Source organism: Cutaneotrichosporon oleaginosum, assembly GCF_008065305.1.
Source record: "Cutaneotrichosporon oleaginosum strain ATCC 20508 chromosome Unknown ATCC20508_contig03, whole genome shotgun sequence".
Lineage (NCBI taxonomy): Eukaryota > Fungi > Basidiomycota > Tremellomycetes > Trichosporonales > Trichosporonaceae > Cutaneotrichosporon > Cutaneotrichosporon oleaginosum.
Window position 1 is genome coordinate 204,994 of NW_027072172.1, and position 19,786 is coordinate 224,779.

The 19,786-nt window shown below is 59.7% G+C and overlaps 10 protein-coding genes across 10 annotated transcripts; 3 read left to right on the forward strand and 7 right to left on the reverse strand.

Moving 5' to 3' along the window:
• Position 1: 1 nt before the first annotated feature.
• On the forward strand, positions 2-2,819 carry COLE_03263 (uncharacterized protein; the record flags this gene model as incomplete). Its single annotated transcript, XM_018420880.2, has 8 exons — positions 2-82; positions 120-194; positions 238-328; positions 368-545; positions 582-898; positions 936-1,173; positions 1,209-1,359; positions 1,401-2,819. 8 exons carry the CDS (start codon positions 2-4, stop codon positions 2,817-2,819), a joined length of 2,550 nt encoding a protein of 849 aa, XP_018278054.1.
• A 114-nt stretch (positions 2,820-2,933) lies between these two features.
• On the forward strand, positions 2,934-5,361 carry COLE_03264 (uncharacterized protein; the record flags this gene model as incomplete). Its single annotated transcript, XM_018420881.2, has 4 exons — positions 2,934-3,161; positions 3,197-3,732; positions 3,775-4,681; positions 4,726-5,361. The coding sequence occupies 4 exons, from the start codon at positions 2,934-2,936 to the stop codon at positions 5,359-5,361; spliced, it is 2,307 nt and encodes a 768-aa protein (XP_018278055.1).
• A 374-nt stretch (positions 5,362-5,735) lies between these two features.
• Positions 5,736-7,215, reverse strand: COLE_03265 (uncharacterized protein; the record flags this gene model as incomplete). Its single annotated transcript, XM_018426191.2, has 6 exons — positions 5,736-6,107; positions 6,139-6,258; positions 6,292-6,361; positions 6,460-6,797; positions 6,851-6,958; positions 6,991-7,215. 6 exons carry the CDS (start codon positions 7,213-7,215, stop codon positions 5,736-5,738), a joined length of 1,233 nt encoding a protein of 410 aa, XP_018278056.1.
• A 516-nt stretch (positions 7,216-7,731) lies between these two features.
• COLE_03266 (uncharacterized protein) lies at positions 7,732-8,952 on the reverse strand (the record flags this gene model as incomplete). The annotated part of the gene is made up of 3 exons (XM_018425795.2): positions 7,732-8,125; positions 8,173-8,541; positions 8,690-8,952. 3 exons carry the CDS (start codon positions 8,950-8,952, stop codon positions 7,732-7,734), a joined length of 1,026 nt encoding a protein of 341 aa, XP_018278057.1.
• A 273-nt stretch (positions 8,953-9,225) lies between these two features.
• On the forward strand, positions 9,226-9,652 carry COLE_03267 (uncharacterized protein; the record flags this gene model as incomplete). The annotated part of the gene is made up of 2 exons (XM_018423486.2): positions 9,226-9,322; positions 9,519-9,652. The coding sequence occupies 2 exons, from the start codon at positions 9,226-9,228 to the stop codon at positions 9,650-9,652; spliced, it is 231 nt and encodes a 76-aa protein (XP_018278058.1).
• Positions 9,653-10,264: 612 nt separating this feature from the next.
• Positions 10,265-12,000, reverse strand: COLE_03268 (uncharacterized protein; the record flags this gene model as incomplete). The annotated part of the gene is made up of 5 exons (XM_018423487.2): positions 10,265-10,490; positions 10,525-11,130; positions 11,169-11,364; positions 11,412-11,544; positions 11,857-12,000. 5 exons carry the CDS (start codon positions 11,998-12,000, stop codon positions 10,265-10,267), a joined length of 1,305 nt encoding a protein of 434 aa, XP_018278059.1.
• Positions 12,001-12,888: 888 nt separating this feature from the next.
• COLE_03269 (uncharacterized protein) lies at positions 12,889-13,122 on the reverse strand (the record flags this gene model as incomplete). The annotated part of the gene is made up of 1 exon (XM_018423488.2): positions 12,889-13,122. One exon carries the CDS (start codon positions 13,120-13,122, stop codon positions 12,889-12,891), a length of 234 nt encoding a protein of 77 aa, XP_018278060.2.
• A 2,462-nt stretch (positions 13,123-15,584) lies between these two features.
• On the reverse strand, positions 15,585-16,637 carry COLE_03270 (uncharacterized protein; the record flags this gene model as incomplete). The annotated part of the gene is made up of 1 exon (XM_018419364.2): positions 15,585-16,637. One exon carries the CDS (start codon positions 16,635-16,637, stop codon positions 15,585-15,587), a length of 1,053 nt encoding a protein of 350 aa, XP_018278061.1.
• A 533-nt stretch (positions 16,638-17,170) lies between these two features.
• On the reverse strand, positions 17,171-17,916 carry COLE_03271 (uncharacterized protein; the record flags this gene model as incomplete). The annotated part of the gene is made up of 3 exons (XM_018420416.1): positions 17,171-17,482; positions 17,516-17,612; positions 17,744-17,916. 3 exons carry the CDS (start codon positions 17,914-17,916, stop codon positions 17,171-17,173), a joined length of 582 nt encoding a protein of 193 aa, XP_018278062.1.
• Positions 17,917-18,586: 670 nt separating this feature from the next.
• On the reverse strand, positions 18,587-19,766 carry COLE_03272 (uncharacterized protein; the record flags this gene model as incomplete). The annotated part of the gene is made up of 3 exons (XM_018419365.2): positions 18,587-19,255; positions 19,296-19,439; positions 19,518-19,766. The coding sequence occupies 3 exons, from the start codon at positions 19,764-19,766 to the stop codon at positions 18,587-18,589; spliced, it is 1,062 nt and encodes a 353-aa protein (XP_018278063.1).
• Positions 19,767-19,786: the final 20 nt, after the last annotated feature.

A 19,786-nucleotide genomic window follows, 5' to 3' on the forward strand; every position in this document is an offset into this window, starting at 1 on the left:
CATGACATCGCGGCTTAAGCACAAGCTCGAGCTCGAAAACGTCAACCTCAAGAGCGCTTACCTGAACCAGTCTTTCGTTCAGGTAGGCTTGCTGTACCATACTTGTCACTTACATACAGATCGGAACACCTCTCCCGGCGCTCAGCGATCACAAGAAGGACAAGCAGGAGTTTTTGCCAGTATGGCAGCAAGAGGTAGGCCGCATAGCATTTTGAAGTAGTTGAATTCTGACAACAGGCCCGTGATGAGAAAGGACGTCGCCGCTTCCACGGCGCATTCACGGGCGGCTGGTCCGCTGGCTACTTTAACACAGTGGGCTCGAAGGAAGGTGAGCAAAGGACGAGTATGAGACGGCTCTGACAGTTAGGATGGACGCCGTCAACCTTCAAGTCGTCGCGCTCAAGTCGCGCAACGTACCAGCAAAGCGCAGAAGACTTCATGGACGAGGAGGACCGCCAGCAGATGAATGAGGATCGCCAGCTGCAGAACACCGAGACCTTCCAGCCTGACGCATTTGCGGGAGAGCGCAGTTTGGGGGACAAAAGGTGAGTTGAACGATCTGCGGAGTCTGACTTGCACAGCCTATCTTCAGCGCTCGAGTCGCTAGTTATACCAGCCAAGTCGTCCGTCGGCCATTTGATCCTGCAGAAGCTGGGATGGCGGCCGGGGCAGGGGATCGGGCCCCGCGTAACGCTCCGGAAGCTCAAGGTACAGGAGGGCAAGCTGGGTCGGGTTCGCGCCGGATTAGAGGCCGATATGGACGACGAAGCGGAGGCAAGCAAGCACCTCTATGCACCCCGCGATACAAGGTTGCTGGTATACGACTCGAAGGACGACAGGTCGGGTTTGGGATATGAGAAAGGACGAGGGATGGGTGCAATCCCACGAAAACAATCAAGTGCGCTACCAAGGTTATGCTCACACTAACATGACAGCATGGGTCGCGGGAGAAGACGATCACGACCCTTACGGCGCCGACGCCACGGACCGCACGCACTACGTTTTCGATGACGAGGACGTAGATGGTGACATGATTGTTCTGGGGCAGCCCGGCGCCTCGAATACTGTGGCTGATGGGGCTCGCAACGCAGCCAGTGCGGAGAGATGGCACGATGGGCGGCCAGTTTTGGCAGGTTTCGCGCTAGATCCCAAGGGTGTGCCCACAGAAACTTGGTGAGTTTGGCATTGGAGTAGCGCTAACGGCTCAGGTGGGCCTTTCCTGATATCCCGAGTGATTGGCAGCCGAGCCCCTCTCGAGTTTGGGACGCCGTCGCGCAGACGGCACGACAACTTGAGCACAGCGCCGCCCCAAAGGAAGCTCTCCGTGGCGAACCAGGAAGGCCACTTTCGCATGGACAGGTGAGCTGACTTTGATGTGGCGGAATTCAGCTTACATCCAGCGCGGAGTTGCTCTTGGAGAGGAACAACGCGTGTCTTCCGCCAAGTCCGTGTGGGAGTACATATCGGAGAAGGATCGCGAACGATTGCAAGCATTTGCGGCGGCAGCCAAAACTAAAGCGGCTGCGCCACCACTGTCGCTTTCGAGGGTGGAAGAACAGGAATTGCCACCGGAGAGGGCGACCGAGGTAGTAATCCCACCGTTGTCCCCACGCACGGCATCTGCTGCCTTACAAGGGTTCATGCCGTATTCAGACGACAGCGAGAAGCAGGAACGCTACAAGTCATACCTGCGGTCACAGACCTACAACACCAAGACGCCATTCCCGACGTTGCTTCCATCGGCAAGTGTCAATGACATCAACCAGGAGCTCGAGACATTCTCGCAGTCGGCGCGCGTCTTTCGTCCGATGTCGTACGCTTTATCGTCACGGTTCACTTCTGGCAGCTCGTCACTCGCGAGCAGCGATTCCAAAGTCCCCCGGCCCGGACTGCACCTCTACGATCCTTCCAATGCGTCGGATGAATTCTCTAAGCCTCAGAGCACGGAGATCGAAATACAGCAGAGCCTCACTCCACGGCAGCAAGCGGCACAGGATGGCAACTACGGACCGCTAACGCGCGTTGTCAAAGACTTCTATCCTGTTAAGCTGGTCTGCCGCCGCTTCCACGTTCCCGACCCTCACCCCGAAGGTCCGCCTCCTGGCGAAAAGAGCGGGACAGCTACTCCGACCACCTTGCAGAGTGCTGAGCCACTGTCGTTCGAGTCGCAGTTTACACACCAGGCTGGGACGGAGGTGGAGACCAGGTCTGAGGCCCCGTCTGCGGAGGAGGGAGAACGGGTGCCCACCACCTTGGGTGAAGTCGGGATGGCGGATGATGTGAACCAAGGCCGTGATATCCTCACATATACCAAGCCTAGCATCGACATTTTCAAGGCGATTTTTGCCAGTGATGACGAGGAAGACGACGACGACGAGCCTGCTGCGACCACCGCGGTGGTGGTATTGGAAGAGAAGCCCGAGGACCCCTTCCCTGTCGAAGAGGGGCCGCTCGATTACAACACGTTCAAGCCCATGTTCCGTCGCAACGCGGACGAGAGGAAGGAGGAGGTTGGAAAGAGGAAGAAGGACAAGAAAAAAAAGCGAAAGGGGGTTCTTTCCTTTGATGTGGGCGACGAGGGAGAGGAGACGGCCTCGTTCAAGCCAAAGAAGAAGGTAAAGCCGTCGCGCGCGGAGGATGATGCCGGCGGTGAGTGGGTGGAGAAGGTCGCTCCGGGCCAGCAAACCGCTCCTATCCTCGGAAGTTCATCCGTCGCCGTCCAAGAGGCTGCCTTGACAAAGTCCGAGCAGCCAGATCATCGTCCCCGCAAGTCCTCACCCGCGCGAGGTGGTCGAAAGGGGGCGGCAGATTTCATGTAGCTTGTAGTTTTGTCATTCATCATGTTGCCACCCAAAATTGCTTCCGCTATCGCCACCAAAACGTCGAAGCCACTCACCGTCATTACCCTCGGGTTGCGTATTTCTCTATACACCATGTTCATCAAAAGGGCGCGCCCACGTCCTTCCGCCAGGGCGAGGACACGGGAGGCCGAGGACGAAGACCCAGCCGTGGGTTCGCCGCTCGCTCAGCCGAGTGCGTCAATGGCGTCTGACGGGGCAGCCGACGAGGAAGAGGCTGGCTCTGTCCTCAACCGCGCCAAGGCGAAGAAGAAGGGCATGAAGGGGAAGGGTGGTCGACTGAGCTTTGCAGGCGATGATGAGGTAAGCTGTGTCCATCGACGGCGAGTTAACATCAGTCGGGGGAGTCTTCGACAGCGTTCAAGCAGAAGAAGTCGCTGCTCTCTCAGGCGCTACGTGCAAGCACACCTATCGCGTCCTCCCCAGGCGCCGCTGCGGCGGCCTCCCCTCAGTCTTACTCGGCCGATTATCTTTCGGAGCTGAAGGCGGCGACGCCAACGCGTGCTCCAACAGCAGAAGAGAGCGGCTCAGGTCACGTCAGCCTTGCAGCAAGGGAAAAGTACGCCACAGAGATCGACGCGGACAGCGCGGCCGGCATTCCCGACCCAGCGGCTATTGCAGCGGCGAAGAATCGGCGCAAGGCGGCGGTTCACGCCCGGCGACACGGTATAGAGCCCGGGGAAGACTACATCTCGCTCGGCAAGGAGCCCCACCCAGAGTCCCGCCTCATGCGCGAGGAGGACGAAGGCGAGGAAGGTGACGAGGGACTCGCAGACTACACTGGGGTCAACGATCGGCTTTATCTTGGCAAAAGCGCAAACAAGCGGGCGGCGCAACGGTTGAAGGGCGAGATTGGCGAGCTGATTGAGGACCGGTGAGTTTGACGCGGAGGAATATACGTCGGCGCTGACGACAGTGAGATGGACAGCGAGTCGGACGAGGAGACCCGCGAGTGGGAGCGTACGCTTGTCGAACGTGGTGGTGTACAGCCTGCTCCGGTGAGGCTGCCGAAGGAGAAAGTCAAGACGGCAGGATACATCCCAACACCAATCCCGGCGTCTCGACCGGTGCCGACCATTGGCTCGGCAACCGCGAGGATAGCGGAGCGTATGGCGGCGCTCAAGGCTACAAAAGACGAAAACGAGCGCAACCTCGAGAATGCGACACGTGAGCTCGTTCTCCTTGAGGAACAGGAACGTGACATTCGTAAACAGGTCGAGTCGACTGAGGGCAAGCGGGCTTGGGTCGAGGAGTTCCAGGGATGGGTGGAGACTCTTGGCCTTTTTCTCGAGGAGAAAGTGCCCTTGCTCGACACGATTGAGAAGGACGCAAACAGCTTCGCACGGGAACGAGCTGAGCGAATTACTGCCCGGCGCGCAGGCGACGATTCGGATGACCTCGCACTTGTACTCGGTGTGGCCCCTACCCAGACGCGGCCAGAGGAGCAGAGCGCAAATGAGAGTGCGCCAAACTCAGAGTCGCGCAAGATGCGGCGGCAGGCGCATGCCGATCGTCGTGCGCGGAGGCGAGGCATTGTTGCTGCGCCAGATGAGGATGGTTTCTCGACTGACGACGACCTAGACGAGAGCCTCTCGGACGACTACGACGCCGCGCAGCGCGAGGTTGAGCGCCGCGTTCATGCTCTCCTCGAAGACGTCAAGGCTGAGGATTTGCGTGATCCTGAGCTTGGCGTTGCCGTGCGGTTCGCCGACTGGCGGAAGCGGTACCCAGAGGAGTATGAAGGCGCGTTTGGCGGTCTCTCGCTCGTTCAGGCGTGGGAGTTCTGGGCGCGTGGCGAGATGGTTGGATGGGACCCAGTGCGGGTGAGTGTATTTACGGACGTACGGTACAGCGAGCTGACGCACAGAGTGACACAACTCTTGACTCATTTGGGTGGTACCGCGCGCTCTATGGATACTCGCGCCCGCGAGTTGATGTGGACGACGACGACGCAATGGACCTCGAGCCGGAGGTTGCTCCTGAGGGCGACCTCTCAGTCGAGATGGTATCAAAGGTTGTCGTGCCATACCTCATTCGCGCGGTAGAGGAAACCTACGACCCCTACTCGGCGAGACAGACGCGCAGGTTACGCGACGTAGTCGATTTCGTTGGGATGCTCCTCGGGGAGGATCATCGGAAGTATCAGGCGCTCGTGCGCGCCGTGAGTGACATTTTCACCTCGACCATCACCACTCTCGCCCAGGCTGTGGCCGGAGCAGCAGGACCAATGGCGACCCGAGCACCTCCTTACAACCCTGCGGCACGAAACGCTATGCGGCGCTTCGTACGACGGCGTATTAAGCTGATCTCCAATCTTGCGCAGTGGCGCCGCCTCGCACCGGACGTCACGGATCTTATTGCGAGGGTAGTCAGCCTTACCCTCCGACCCATCCTCGCGAAGACATGGGCTGAGGGCGGCGGCGATGAGATGGGCGCCAAGGTGCTGGCCATGGCGCAGGGGCTTCCGCCTAACCTTGTCCAGTTCTTGCAGAGCGGGAGGTGACAACAATGCATGTAGCTATAGCACCGGGCGCGGCCCAACTGACGTAAGCCACTGACTACCTCTGCCTCTCATCCTCGCTCGTGCTCCTCCTTACCCTCTAGCCCCCCCTTCCCACATTCTGTCACCGAGAAGAAGGCCTGGGCCCTTGTGCTTGCACTCGTGTCTGGCCGACCTACTCCGCGCGTCCCTTCGGGATCATTACGTCGCGGGGTCAAGCCAATCTCGGAAGATCAAGCGGCGCATTTTCTGACCCCGCCTGCTGGCTTCGGCCTTATTCGTGCAGGGCGGTGGTTCGTTCCGCACCATACAATCTGATACATGATGCACCCTGTGCTTGAAGAGGCAGTTCATTATATGCAATAGGAACATCTAGATCATGGGATGTTGTACAGTTCCTCGTCAAAGTCATCGTCCAGCATCGCCTCGTACTCCTCCAGCGTCATCTCCTTTTGCCGTTTGGCTGGGGGCTCATCTGTTTCCCGCGCGGCCTCCTGGGCAGCCTCAGGAGCTGCGTCCTCACTCGGCGCAGGTGTTAGGGACGAAGCCTCGGACCTTGGGGATGCTGGCGTTGCTGGAGGTCTAACTTCCGCCCGTGCTGCCGGTTCACCTTCGGGCGGCCCCTCATGCCCTGCCTTGACCTCCGTTTCCGCCGAGTCATCAGCCTTCGTCTTGATCTGGTCCAGAATATCCGCCACCGCAACACCGCCTCGCTGCCCCCACTCGACGACGTCAGGTTTGAACGCGCTCTGCCATCAGCCTCAAACTCCGCAAACTGACATATATCGCCACTCCAGCGGCGTTGAGTTCCTCTGGGTCGTACGAATTCGCGACCAGCTGCATCGCGCCCATGACGTGCGGCGTCAAGTCCTTCAGCGCTCGTGTGATGTAGAGGTACGCCTGGAATCAGCGCCCCGCGCGAGGACAACGCACGACACTCGGCTCGACGGGCAAGCCCTTCTGGATCGCGCGCCATGTACCGTCCGGGCGCTCAATAACGGGGCTAGCGTCAGCTTTTGTTCGGGCGCGCACACGTTTGCGTCTGTGGCATACATTCTGGTGTGAGCTCGCATCTGAAGCCAGCGAGAAACCGGTGCTTACTTGGTGCGCAGCAGCATGACCCACGGCTGGCTGCTACCGACGGCCTTTTCGACCACCTCACCCCGTCCCCTCCGCTTCTGTGGCGACGTTGGTGCGCCGGGGCGCCGGTAGTCCGCTTCGCCAGGCAGCTCGCGGATCTCCTCTTCTGCTTCATGCGTCTGTTGGGCGTTGTAGATGTTTCCCAGCGAGAGCGCGTGCTTCATGCTCCCGATGTGCACGTACACATGCGCCAGAGAAAGAGCTTCTTGCGCGTCAAACCCCAGCCGGCGCGCAACAGTGTACGCCCACGCCGTCTTGACGGGCGCGCGGTTGACCGTGACTGTCACGGGGATCAGTTGCTGCTGTCAGCTGCGCTTCGCGCCCCATACAGCTGAGGCGAGAGCCGGCGTACCTCCGGGTCGAGTATTTCGTGAAAGTCCAGAGTCTTCGGAAGGGTCGGCGCCGCTGGCTCAAGCGGAAGAAGGAGGTCGTCGTCCCGCGCCCGCTTCTTCTTCGCAGTCTGTGTAAGCGCTTGGGGAGTAGGGGTCTTACTTTACCAGCTGTGATGGCGCGCAGAGCGACGACCACGGACTTGCGCCCCTCCTTGTCCGGCACAAACTTGTCCACAGGGAGTTTCGCGAGTTTCTCGCGCGTGTTATGCTCCTTGTATGCTTTGGCGGCGAGCCCCATAGCTGCTCGCATCGGCACGCCATGCGTCTGCAAGAGCTTCAGCCATTCCTGAAGAGGAATCACTGCGTCGGCATCTGTCTCTGCCATTCTTGATGAGTGAAAGTAAGTTGAGGGAGAAGCAGAGAGGAGCCAAACAAGGTGGGGAGGTAATGATCCGGTGGAGGTTAGTCAACCTGCGTGTGGCCAGCCAAAAGGTCGATTGCCTTTGGGAAGTTAATCCCATCGGTCCTCGCCGCGATTCGAACGCGGGGCCACTCCCATAGCAAGACCCTAAGAGAGTATGATAACCACTACACCACGAGGACTAATCGACAGTTGCAAAGGGCCTTCGTCGGTTTTGTCAGACACGCTGCTCTCTCGTGAGCACACCAGACGAACACAAAGTAGTGTTGCTTTGAGCTTGAGGAGAGAGCCCTTCTCAACCTCTGCAAGAAGAGGGCGGAAAGCCCAGCCTCTGCGATCCTTTGTTCTCAATTTTATGCGGCTTTGCCGCGATCAGGAGAGCCCACCACCTCAGCTCATAGAGCAGCGACGTACCATCCCACACCGCCTCAGTAAACATGCATACATGTGGTCCAAACGAGCCTCTATACGGATGGGTATCTACTTAGCCTTGGCCTTAGTCTTGGGCTTGGGCGTGCCGACGACAGCCGCCTTGGCCTTCTTAGCCCCCGAGCCGACGGTCGAGCTCTTCTTGAGCTCGGGCGCGGCCTTCTTCTCCTTCGCGTCGGTAGCCTTGACGGCCTTGGCCTTGGTGGCCTTGGGCTGAGGCTCCTCAACCTCCATCTCCTCGGCAGCGTCGGCAGCGGCGTCCTTGAATCGCCCGGTCAACGGCGCGCTCCACACGGGCAGCAGCACCGACGTGCTCGTCTTGATGCCGACTGAAAGCACGTTGTCCCACCCGCCCACGAGCTCGGCAGCGGCGGGCGCAGCCGCGAGAAGGTTTGCCACGGTCTCCGCAGGCGTCGTCACGCCAGGAGTCGCTATCCGCACGGAGCTGGGGTCAGAGGGTGTACGTGGACGGGATCCGCTGCCACAACTTACTGAGACGTCCCGGTCGACGGGTGGAAGTAGGTGCAGGCGATGGCGCGGCCGAGCTCGGCCTTGAGGTCCTTGCGGAGGACGTTGACGGGGATAGGCGTCTTCTTGGCCTCGAAGAACATCTTGCCGAGCAGCTTGGGCATCAAGGGGAGCACGCGGTCGTCGACAAGGAACAGGTCGTGGTCGTTGCGCAGTTGCCGGCGGGCTTCAAAGGGCTTGAACTTGCCGCGCAGCTTCTCGACACCAACGACCCGGTCCACGAACTTGACGCCCTGCTTCTCCAACAGGTCCTTGTACTCGCGCTGCGGGTCCTTGGTGAACAGGCAGACGGAAGTCGCGGGCGGTGGGGGGAGGGCGGGGGTGGGGAGCTGGCTTCAAGGTCAGCGTGAACCATAGCTATCCGAGGTCCATGATCTGCGTCTCCACTATCCTCGCCTCGCTCAGCCGAGCTCAGCCCGTCCTGATCGCCCATCACACCCACTACCCTATCCCACCTCGCCGCATGTCCATCCAAACTCACATCTTCACCGGCATGAGCTTCTTCCGCGTGCTCCCCGTCTTGGTGTTGATCGAGAGCCAAATATACTCGTCGCGCGCGATGAGCTCTGTCCGCTCGCGCTCCGCCGCAGTCTTCTCGTGGTACGCGAGCAGCGCGTCGACAGCCTTGCGCGCCTGCTGCGGCTTGAAGCCGGCGGGGAGCGCACCAGGGGGCGCGGCGTCGACCGGCGCAGCAGCGGCCTTCTTGGCCTTAATCTTCTTGGATGCGGCGGCGGAGGGCGGCATCGTGCGTGGTGTGTGGTACTTGGGTGAGTAGCAGATCGAAGATTTCAGTGGTGGTGGAGGTGTCAACTTTTGGTGATAACAGTGCACACGGAATATTTTCTGGCGGCAACTGAAGGCATTTGCCAGAGTATAAGAGATGATATTAGAAACGGGGCTAAATGAAAGTCAAAGGGTAGATTTGCCACCTAACGCCTCGAAGCGCTCGTTGCAAACAACTTCATCCCGGCAACTCATCATCTCGCTCATCCACCACATCCACACCGCACATCCATCATGTCCAACCCCTACCAGTCGTCGCGCCCAGACGAGTCGCACCTGCCTAAGCGCGACGCGCCCAAGCCCACCGAGGCGAGCGAGTACCTCTGCGGCGGTGAGTCTTGGTTTCTTGTCGACCATCGAGTCTCCGTCCTTCTATCGGCGGGTTCCTCCGCAGCAATCTCCGCGCTGCAGTAGCGCCCTTTGTGCTCCTTGAAGCTCTCCGGGTCCTCGAGCGCGCGCTGGTCACAGTCTGCGCACACTGCCCCCCACTCCTCACTCCCATCCTTGTTCTTGCTTGCTGACATCAGACTGCGGCCATAAAACGTCGATTAAGATGGGCGAGCTGATCCGCTGCCGCGAGTGCGGGCACCGTGTCATGTACAAGCCGCGCACGCACAAGAGTGAGTACTTCGGCCAGCCGCCTGTCGGGAGTATTCGCTGACGAGCAGTCGTGAGTCGCCTTTCTCGGCTTGGATATTGTCCCGCACCATTGGGTAATTGCTGACGGCCAGGTCCAGTTCGAAGCGCGGTAGACAGGTTCTCGATGTGTATAATAGCATGCATGTGTTCTAGAGTCCCGAGGGGCGAATGAAAGATGGCGTGAAGCTGACCAAGAATGCTGTGAAATGTGTGTGGATCGCGCGCGATTGTTCGTATGCGGCTCGGGCACGCGCTGAGCCGCCACGTTATACTTGAGAGTGAGCGACCGCTGGATAAAACCCTCGCACTCTTGAGGTTGCTGCTCATGATCATGCAAGGACAAGGAGACGCGTCACGTATATCGATGAAAGCGGCTTGAGCAGCCACACCGGCCCTGGCTTTTAACTCTGGCGGCTGTACAGCGTCTGGCGCAGATTAGCACTTCCCCTCCTGCATCCCACAGAGGCACCATGATGCATAGCAGAGTGTCTGCGGGTATAACCGCAGCACGAACAGACATGGAGTGATATCCGGCAGGCGGGAAGACGTTCGATTTAGGTTTGGACGTCCAATTCTCCCGAGAGTAAGCTCGCCCGGTGCTGGTGGCAAGCTCTCGAGAGCAGCGCATGGGAGCCTACTGCGTCTTGCGCAGCTCCTCGATCTCTCGGACCATCTCGGCGGCCTCGATCCAGCGCCCGGTCTTGTCGCGGCGGCGCACGGTGAAACATGCAATACCGGTGTAGTCGCAGATCTGCCAAATGATCTCGCGTGCGAAGCGGATGTAGTTGAACAGCGCGACGAAGAAGGACATCCAGATGAAGACGTTGGACGCGGTCGGCGACGACTGCACGAGCGGCTCGCTGATGTTAGCTGGTTGACTAGGTGACGACTTACACTCCGAAAAGCCATTGGGCGTTGGCATCGATCGCAGCGGCGAGCGAGTACACCATCATGCCGTTCCAGAAGGGGAAGGGCGATTTGGTGACGTGAGCAAGAATGAGCTGCGAGACCTGGTACGCGGCTGCCATGCCCCAGTAGCCGAGGAAGGGGAGGAGGCGGGCGTCGTGGACAATGGAGACGCCGTCGAAGCGCTCGGCGTGCAGCCACGCGCACAGGATGAGCGTGTGCGCGCCGAAAGGGAGGAGGCCGAAGAGAGGAGTGACAATAGGCTTGCCGGCCTTGTGGCGCGCAGCGATCACGTTGTAGTACGCGTTGAGCATGTTGGCTCCGGTACCGATAGCTCCAAAGATCATGAACGCAACGTTGATGGGCAGCGTCGCGAGCGTGTACTTCTCTGGCAGGCCAAGAGCGGAGTCAATTGCCGCGGCGGCGTTGTCGCCGATATGCGCAGGAAGAAGCGACACGAGCGGCTGCTGCCAGAAGTGCTGGTGGAGCGGATGCACGGCCGTAATGATGTAGATAACGATGATCATGACGATGCCCTCAACCGGGCCGGAAAACGCCGACAGGTAGAGGGTCCCGGTGTGGTACTCCTCCCATCTGACCGGTTAGTAAAATGACAGCCTTCGCGGACCTACGTCGAGGCGTAGAAATTGAGCAACGAGGCGACCTCGCTCGCGACGGTCCACCACGAGCGGTTCAGGCCCAAGGCGTGGCATGCAAGCACAACCTCGAGCGACGTGTTGATCGCGTCGCAGCCGTGGTCAAACATCTCACCGAGAGCGCTGCCCATGCCGAGGCGGCGCGCCTGCTTGCCGTCGATGGCGTCCATGCCTAGTGTGAGCAGCTGCATCCACCCACCGCCCCTCGTCAGAACTCACTCTGGTATGCAAAGAGGCCAAACGCCCACGACGCGTACACCCACCACGGCAGGTCCTTGCCCTCATACTCGATGTCGTAGTACGCCAGCGTAAGCACGTTGAAGAACACGAAGCAGAGGCCGAGGAAGGTAATCTGGCGTTAGCGTGTGGTCTTGAGAAGAGGTGGAGGAGATGTTTAGCTGGCGACCCCAGATTGCTCAAGTTGCTTCTTCCACTGCGACAGACACATGGCCTTCGCACTACAAGTCCGGCGTCGCTTCCAGTCCTCTGAGTCTTGCCTTCTGGCCGACTCTGGTACGACTGGGCTGGACGCGGATAGACCAGACCGAGCGGCTGTGCTCGGTCCCGACGTCACGCGTGACCTGCCCATAAAGTCCGTAGAGTGATGGGACGGCCGCTATCCAGCACAGCGAAGAAGGGTCAAGCTGCCCAAGAGTCCACTCACGGCATTAGGGGCGAGGGTATATGGGAACAGAGTGATGAGCCAGTTCCACCATGGCGTGAGCACCCGGCGAGAGAGGATACTCTTATCCACACTCGAGTACTTGTACTTGTCAAGCCCCTCGAACTGGGTGGGAGAGATGCGCATCGTGCTGGCGTACGGGCGTGCGGGCGTGCGGGCGTGCAAGCGTCTGCAAGCGTGGGCCAGAGCGGGAGGATGCCGGGTGGGCGAGGAGCCAAAAAGTCGTCGTTGACGAGACCGAGATGAGAAAGGAAGAGAGATCGACCATCCAGCAGGACCACGATACCTCTTTCCGTCCACCCAACTCACACTCCGCGCCCTCCGCCTCTCCCTCTCAGCCCACATTTTTGCTTCCGTCATAGGGGGGGCGTTTTGAAGCACCAGCAAGACTCTATGCACCAGCGAGACGTCCAGTCCAGTTCATGACGAGACAAGATGGACTTGGTGAATGAGATGTCTCGGAAGGTACATTCGTCTTTCGAAATTTCGACTCGCCTTTGCATTGGGCCATAGCCTACTGCGTTGTTGAATGCGAGCCTTTATTACTCTACACCGGGAAGATGACGACGGCCTCACCCGGTCGTGCAGCGTATTACGTCACAGACTCGTGTTTGGTCTCTTCCTCGCGCTCAAGGGTTCACTCATCTTGCCGCACACCGTCACAGCGAGGAACAGTGGACATGCAACACGCGCTAGCTCCCTGCAACATCAACTTCGGCGGACTCGAATACACTGCATAAGGCCGCGCTAAGACTGTCATCTTGCGGAGGCAAACAACGGCGCGGTCGAAAGGGCTAGGAGAGAAACCAAACGAAACCAACTATAGCACAGAGACGCGATGAGTGATCAGCCGCGTTCCGAGAACGAAGGGGGGGGAGAGAGAGGGTATCGAAGGTGATGAAGAGTCGAGATTTGACGCATGGGGCTCGACGCTTAGTCGCTCTCGTCGTCGTCATCGTCCTCACTGCCGGTCAGCTGGTGATTCCCAAGCACACAACGAGATAGAGAAAGAGCTCACCTCACGGCCTTCGGGGCCGACTTCTTCGTCTTCTTGCCGTTGGCAGCGTTGTAATCGGCCTTCTCCCGGGCAGCGCGGTCCTTGTCGGCATGTGCCTTCTCCTCGTAAGGCTTGCGCTCGGCGGGCGACATCTCCTTCCACTTGGCACCGAGAAGGCGGCCAATGTCGGCGAAGGCGGCGTCCTGGTTCTCCGACTTGATGCGCTCACGCCAGTCCTGAACGAAGAACATGTACGCGGACAGGGCACGCTTGGGCTTGTTCTTGTCCTTCTTGGGACGGACAGTCTTGGCCTTCTTGTCGTCCTTGGTGGTAACCTTTGGCATTCTGCGGGGCGAAGGAAGGTGGTAGTAAGAGCGGTGGGGTGAGCGAGGGAAGGTTGAGCAATGCGATGCAGTGACAGTGAGTGAGGGTTTGGGTGTGCGAGTGATGCAATGGACCGTTGAGTGTGTTAGAAGCGTAGCGTCAGTGACAGTGCACGATGGTGTGAAATGTTGTGGATTGTGGGTGGAGGGGTGACGATGAGATGGAGATGGGAGAGATGAAATATTGGGGAACGAGAAAGGTTTGTTGTTGTTGACGAGTTTGGGTGGAGGAGGATTGGTGGAGGTGGGCCACCCCAACTTGGGGGGCAGGAATACGGTTCTGGGCCTGGGCAGGCGGGCGCCAAAGGGGAGAGGCCTGCCTGTCCGGGAACTCTACCATAGGCCTTGCCCACGAGGATCATGCAGGCGCGCGCCAAGCGGTGCATCCGCGCCACCAGCGCATGTACGATCACCTCTGTGCACTGGGAGGCCTGGGAGACGCGTCGGATGCGGATGGACAAGTGGGTGGATGGGAGTGTGGGGTGGATGGAAGAGGAGGAAGGTGCGCGCGTCGCCGTTTGGTGGCAGGAGTCACCGCCGCGACGGGAGACCAGAGGCCGGGAGGGGCTTCCCCGGCATGGGAGTGCACTGGGAGAGTGTGGAAGAGTGATTGGGAGAGGATGGTGGTGGTGCTGAATGCAGGCCTCCACCGGACGAAATCAGTCGCCACGCGTCGGGGCCTGGGTCACAACAACAACATTGCTGTGGTGGGTGGGAAGGAAGGAGGATGTTGGGAATGAGAGGAGTGGTGGAGAATGGGAGAAAGTGGACAGCGGAGGGGGATGGAGTGATGGTGGCCAAGGTGTGGATGGGATGGTTGGAAGCGTTACTCACGTTGAGGGCGGTGTTGGTGGTGGTGGTGGTGGGTGGGTGGTAGGTGGGTGGTGGTGGGTGGTGGGTGTGGTGAGTGAGGTTCACTGGGTGAGGATGTTGGTAGTACTAGAGTGGGAGTTGAGTAGTACGAGGTGGTGGGTGACTGTAGCCTGTTGTATGGCGGGCCGTCAGACCCCCCTCCAGCCAGCTCTTACTAGAGGATTTCCCCCCCCCCCCCCCTGTGCCGGTGGGCGTCCTGGCCGCTGGCCGTGGGCGGGCAGCCTTCTCCAGCCCTCCATGGAGCCTTGGGTGCTGCGCCTACTCCATCCCAAACAATGTTAAGCGGGATCAGATATTCGTCCTAATCGGCCATATGGAGGTTGCGGGCTCTACCCACACAGTGGCAGTTTTGGGTGGCGTCACTCGAATTCCTCGGCTCTCATGCCTCTCCTCTCTGCCTCGCTTGCCTCGTCCGCGTCGTCCGCTCACCCAGGACTGATTGGGTGAAGGTTCAGGGGCCCACCCAAATGACCCGCCTGCCATCTGCGATCACTTGCACAATTGGGCATTTCTGCTCTCCCTGCTCTCCCTGCGCAGGCTTGTTAGGCTGCTGACCTGCATGACCTGCATGACCTGCATGACCTGCATGGCCTCGCCTGCGTACTGCCTGTCCTGCCTACTGCCTGCTGCCTGCTGCCTGCTGCCTGCTGCCTGCTGCGTGGTTGCATAGCCTGCGTCTTTTGGCTTCTGGAGCAGCGCTGGCGTTGCCGCCTTGAGTGTCCGGGAGTAGGTGTGAAAAGTATCTCCCTCCTCCCCTCCCCCCAACGCCCCATGATCCAAGGCAACAGACGCTAACCGATCCCCCACTGTCTCCCGATCTCCCGCCGCTACGCACCTCACCCGACCAGTACTCCGCCTTAGTCGTCGCCTGTGGCCCTGGCCGGCATGGCTGGCATGGTCGGCTGGTCCGGGGGATCAAAGATCATGGATCAAGATCAATTGATCAAATAACGTGATACCATGATCTCCTCCCACGCGTGCACGCGGACCACGCGCTGATGGAGTAATAATCGGTTGACTTCGGCCCGATTAGCGCGCCCGGCCGACGACATCGGCTTCATTTACAAGCGATGTTATGTAAACATCAAGACGTGGACATGACGCAAACTCCGTGACGCAGCCCACACGCGCCTGTCTTTTTATCACACGACCCTCCAAGTTATCCCTCTCCTAACGGGACCGAGCAGAGTAGGCTGTGTGTTTGTGTATGAGCCCTCAATGAGACCCCCGCAACTATTATAGTCGAGAGGCAAGCGGGGACGAATTTGGCACCAAGGCACTATGAGACGAATGATCGCGCTCGGCGCCATCATCCCTTGCGAGTTGATGCGTGAACTTAACATCCCCGAGGTCGCTTTCGCAGAACTCCATATGATCAGCTAGAACGCTGAGCGACGCTTCCGCCTCACCCCACGTACACACTTCGTCGTAAAAATGTCATAAGCCTCGTGTCATAGCTACAGATCGAGCGACTTTCCCCGCCGCCCTTGAGATACACTGAGCGCGCGCAGCGTACTGCGCGTCAGACTCGGCGCCGAGCTCCATTTGCGCCCACGCATTAGCGGATGTATTTGCTTGGCGTGCTTGCTCAAGCTGAAGATCGAGACGCCGTCGCTCTCCGAGTCCTCGCTCGAGTCCGAAAATCGGCTCACTAATCGGTCGTGGAGGCGCCGTGTACGCGGTCGCATGATCAGATGTGGGTGCATTGGCGAATCGTGATCGTCGTCGACGGCCATGGTGCTCATGCGTACTGGTGGAGATAACGAGCGCGTGGGCTCGAGTGCGACACGTCCCGAGGTAGCGTGGAAGCTTTCAGCGCCGGGGGAGCGGTGTGGGCGCAGCGGGGCGCCACCGGTAAATCCGAGCAGTTGGGGCTCGTCCTCGTCCTCGTCCTCCTCGTCGATGTCCTCACGCTGCCGCCTGATGATGTTGCCCAGAAGCGAGCGCACCGCGTGCCGCAGTTTCCGGCGCTGAGATTTAGGGTGGGCTGGTCCAAAGGCTGGAGAGCATGGCCGCGTCGAGCGGACTGACACAGCATCGTCGGCGATCAGAAGCGGTGTCCATGGCCTTGGAGGTCGTGGGGACACGGGCATGCGGGCAAGCATCGGGGAGGAAGGCGGAGTGCGCGGCGTTCGGACCAAAAACGGCTTGATCAGCGACTGGTGTCGCCTCCGAGGAGAAGGGAGGTGTGTGTGAATCGGGGGTGGTGGGCCGAAGACATTGCGGTGGCGTGCGTATGTCCCGCTCCCGTTGTTATAGCGCCGCGTGCCACTGATATTGTGCTGACGCCGCGTGCCGCTCACATTACGGTGCCGGTGAGATTGTGATCCGCTGACGTTGTGCTGGCGGCGGGCAGAGAAAGCGGTCGTTTTACGATGGGCGGCGTGCTGATGAAACGGTTGTGACCGCTTGTGGGCGAGACGAAGCATGTGTGAAGGCCCTGCAGAGGCCGGCGAGTCTGGGTAGTGGATGACAGGGACCGGCATGCGAACGATGGTGAGAGAGTCCATGATTGAGGATGAGATGATAAGACAAGAACGCGGCAAACGCTGTGATGAGATGGCACCCGACTTAAACGGAGGAAACGGAATGTGATGTCGGCCTGGGGCGATGGCAATGTTTGAGCTGCGGTTGCGAGCGAAGTGGCTGGCCGTTTCACAGCTGATACGAGTCACGCGAGTCACCGAGCAGCAAGATCCCTCGATGCTTTGTTGTCAAGCAAGCTCGCCGCCTCGGCAGGGTGGGCCGAGGGGGTGCAGAGGACCGAGCGCTGAGCTCCCGCAGGGTTCAGTGTGCCAGCTGGCATGTGAACAATGTAAAACTGGCCGCCAGCAGTCCGCTTGGACGCGTGTTGTGACGCGGCGCGCCATGTACCTGTCCATGCGACGGATACCGACGGCCGCCAGCTAGCAGCCAACGAGTCTCTTCTCCTCGCCTCGCCTTTCGCTCTCGTGTCGTTTCCCTTGAGCCTCCTCGCCCCGTCACCTGGCCCGAGCACTGTCACCGCCAACCCCTCTGGTCTGTGGTGGACAAAAGACGGGAGTCACCCCGCCACGGCCCACGAAGGGGTGTGCGCGAGGTCGAGCTCGACAGTTGCGGGGTCAAACATGGCGATGAACTCTCGCCCTGCGTTGCCCACTCCACCGCCTTCGCTTCCGCCAGCTCCAGCAAACATGTCACCCTCGGCATACACGGCCGCAAGTGCCCAGCGCTGGAAGCAGCGGATAAGTGCGCACACGAGCGTAACCGCCGCCTTGCCCGTGTCGTCATGAACCAGGAGGGGATGGTTGCGCGTGTCTAGTAGAACCGACAGTGCCTCGAGCAGCTTCTTGCGACCGGAGGGAGAAAACAACGCCTGCGAGTCAGCTCGGACACATAGGGGTAGTACCTCTTCATCGCTCAGATCGAAGCGGTACAGTGCGAGCCCGTGTTGCTGAACAAAGTCTGCACCATCGCGCCGGTATTCATCCGCGTTTTCGACGTAGCTAGAGTCAGCGACATGACGCCAGCGGAGCGAGCTTGCGGGCGGAAGGGGAATGTCTCGCCGCAGCACTTCCTGGCGAGTTCTTTTCCCTAACAGAGATCTCCCTTGGAGTGCTCTCACTCGCCTACTCACACCACGGCCTTGAGCCCCAGCCTCGCAAGGAAGCCAAAGTTGCGGCGGTTCGGGTGGCCTGAGCGGTACACGCCGGGCGCGACAAGAGCAAAATTGATAGGAGGTACCAGAACAGGTGGTGGAGCCAGCGCGGTGACGCTGCTAGGCTGCAGCGCTGGCGGAAGAGTGGTCATGGTGGATGGGGAAGAAGTGCAATGCCCATTCAGTTGATGGTGGTATGACGATCATGCAAGGTGGAGGTCCAGGTCAACTATCTCACGGTGGTCTGCCACATCTGCTGCACCGTGTGCGCAACCCACACACATGAGATGCAAATGCCCCTACGTCTGTGGTCCATCAACGCAGCCTTCTTCTACCCCTTGAGCATCTGCAGCAGCAGCAAGCCGAGCAGGTGTGACGTTGATGCATGCTGGAGGATTGGAAAGGTGCGCCCTACGCAAGGCGGCTAGGTGCAGCGCACAGGTCCGTGCGCCGAGATCTGCTTTCCCCGAGCGCGGGGGGCAAGAAGGAGGACCCCGCTCCGGTGACAGCTTTTCTATAGGACAAAGGACGAACGTGGTTGAGTGACTATCCATGCAAGCTCCGATTCTGATGTTCCACGTCAGTGATGGGGCCGGCGAGGGGGGATGTTAAGCACGCTTCTGATGCCGGAGAATAATGGGCTATGCAAGTGCCACGACATTACCATGATCACTTGAGTCGAAGACGCTGGCAGGCTCGTTGAAGACAACAGCGTTCAGTGGAAGGCCAATGCCGCACGAGCTCCACATTCCCCCGTATGTCGCCGGAGTGTGCTCATAGATTGGTCTTTGTACTAGGTATACTGAGAACCTACAACGCTTACTACCGCCGGCGTCCCAGCCTTCCACCTCCCCCTGTAGCCATTTTCCGTTTCAATGCAGTGCGGCGCTTCTCCGCCTCTGCCTCCTCTTCCGCCTCCTCGGCTTTCTTGTCCTTCTTCCTCTTCTTCTTCTGCGTGGGAATCAGCGGATCCTGTGTGGATGATGGCGGATTGAACGTGGAGCTCGGCGGATCGGATGGTGGGACAGGAGGTGTGCTGGCCGGCAAGTCGATGCTCTCGGCGACAATCACTCCCTTGAGCGGTGACGTGCTGCGCGAGCGCCCTGGCTCGGTACCTGGTCCAGAGCTCGCCGGGCCCGAGGATGGCAGTATACCCGCGGCGTAATCGTAGGCGCGAGTGCGCTTCGCGGCAGGCGTAGGAGATGATGGCGGTATCAGGGGCGGCAATGCCTGAGAGACAGATGCTCTAGGTGGGGTTGGAGGCCGGCCAAGAGGTGTTCGGTCCGGCGAAGGCGTGCGTTTAGGTTTGAGTGCCACAGGTGTCGTGATCAGCCCGGCGCGGTCCTTCTTTGGCAGCGGCGTGTTCTTCCTCGAAAGTGGGCCCCCTAGGGCTGGCGGCGGGGCGCCCGTCACCCTGCGTAGAGCGCGAGCGACGCCGCTATCGGAGAGTACGGCTGAGACGATGTCTACGGGGCGCCCAGAGTCAGCCGGCTGCAATCAGCACCGCACTGAATAGCTTGGGCAGACACACCTCCACGCCACGATCTTGCGCCATCAGCACACTGAACGGGGCAAGGAGATGCTTCGCAATGAAAGTCAGCGGTTGCCGACCTCGCATTTCAGTCATGTTGAATTGCCACGCAAAGTCTCCGCTGCGTAGGAAGTAAACTGCATCCTGATGTGAGCGAATAGGCCAAGCGGCAAGGTTCCAGGCATCAGAGGCTCTCCACAAGCCGCGCAGTGCGAAACTTACGAAGTAGTCGTCTGTCACAACCTCCATGCTGGCGCCTTCCCACCCTCCATCGAATGCTTCGCTGAGCGATCCCAGAGCGCCCTCTGCCTGTTCCATGCCAACATCAGAGTCTTTCCCCTCCCTCTCCGATACCTGGGCGAGTCTGGTCGCAATGGACGCTCCAAATACTGCCTCGAAGTAGACAGTCTCCAGATCGGTCGCTGCAAAGAGGTAGCCTTTCCTTTCCGTGTAGGGGGCATATTTCTTCATCAGCTAGTGTCGTTGTTGCT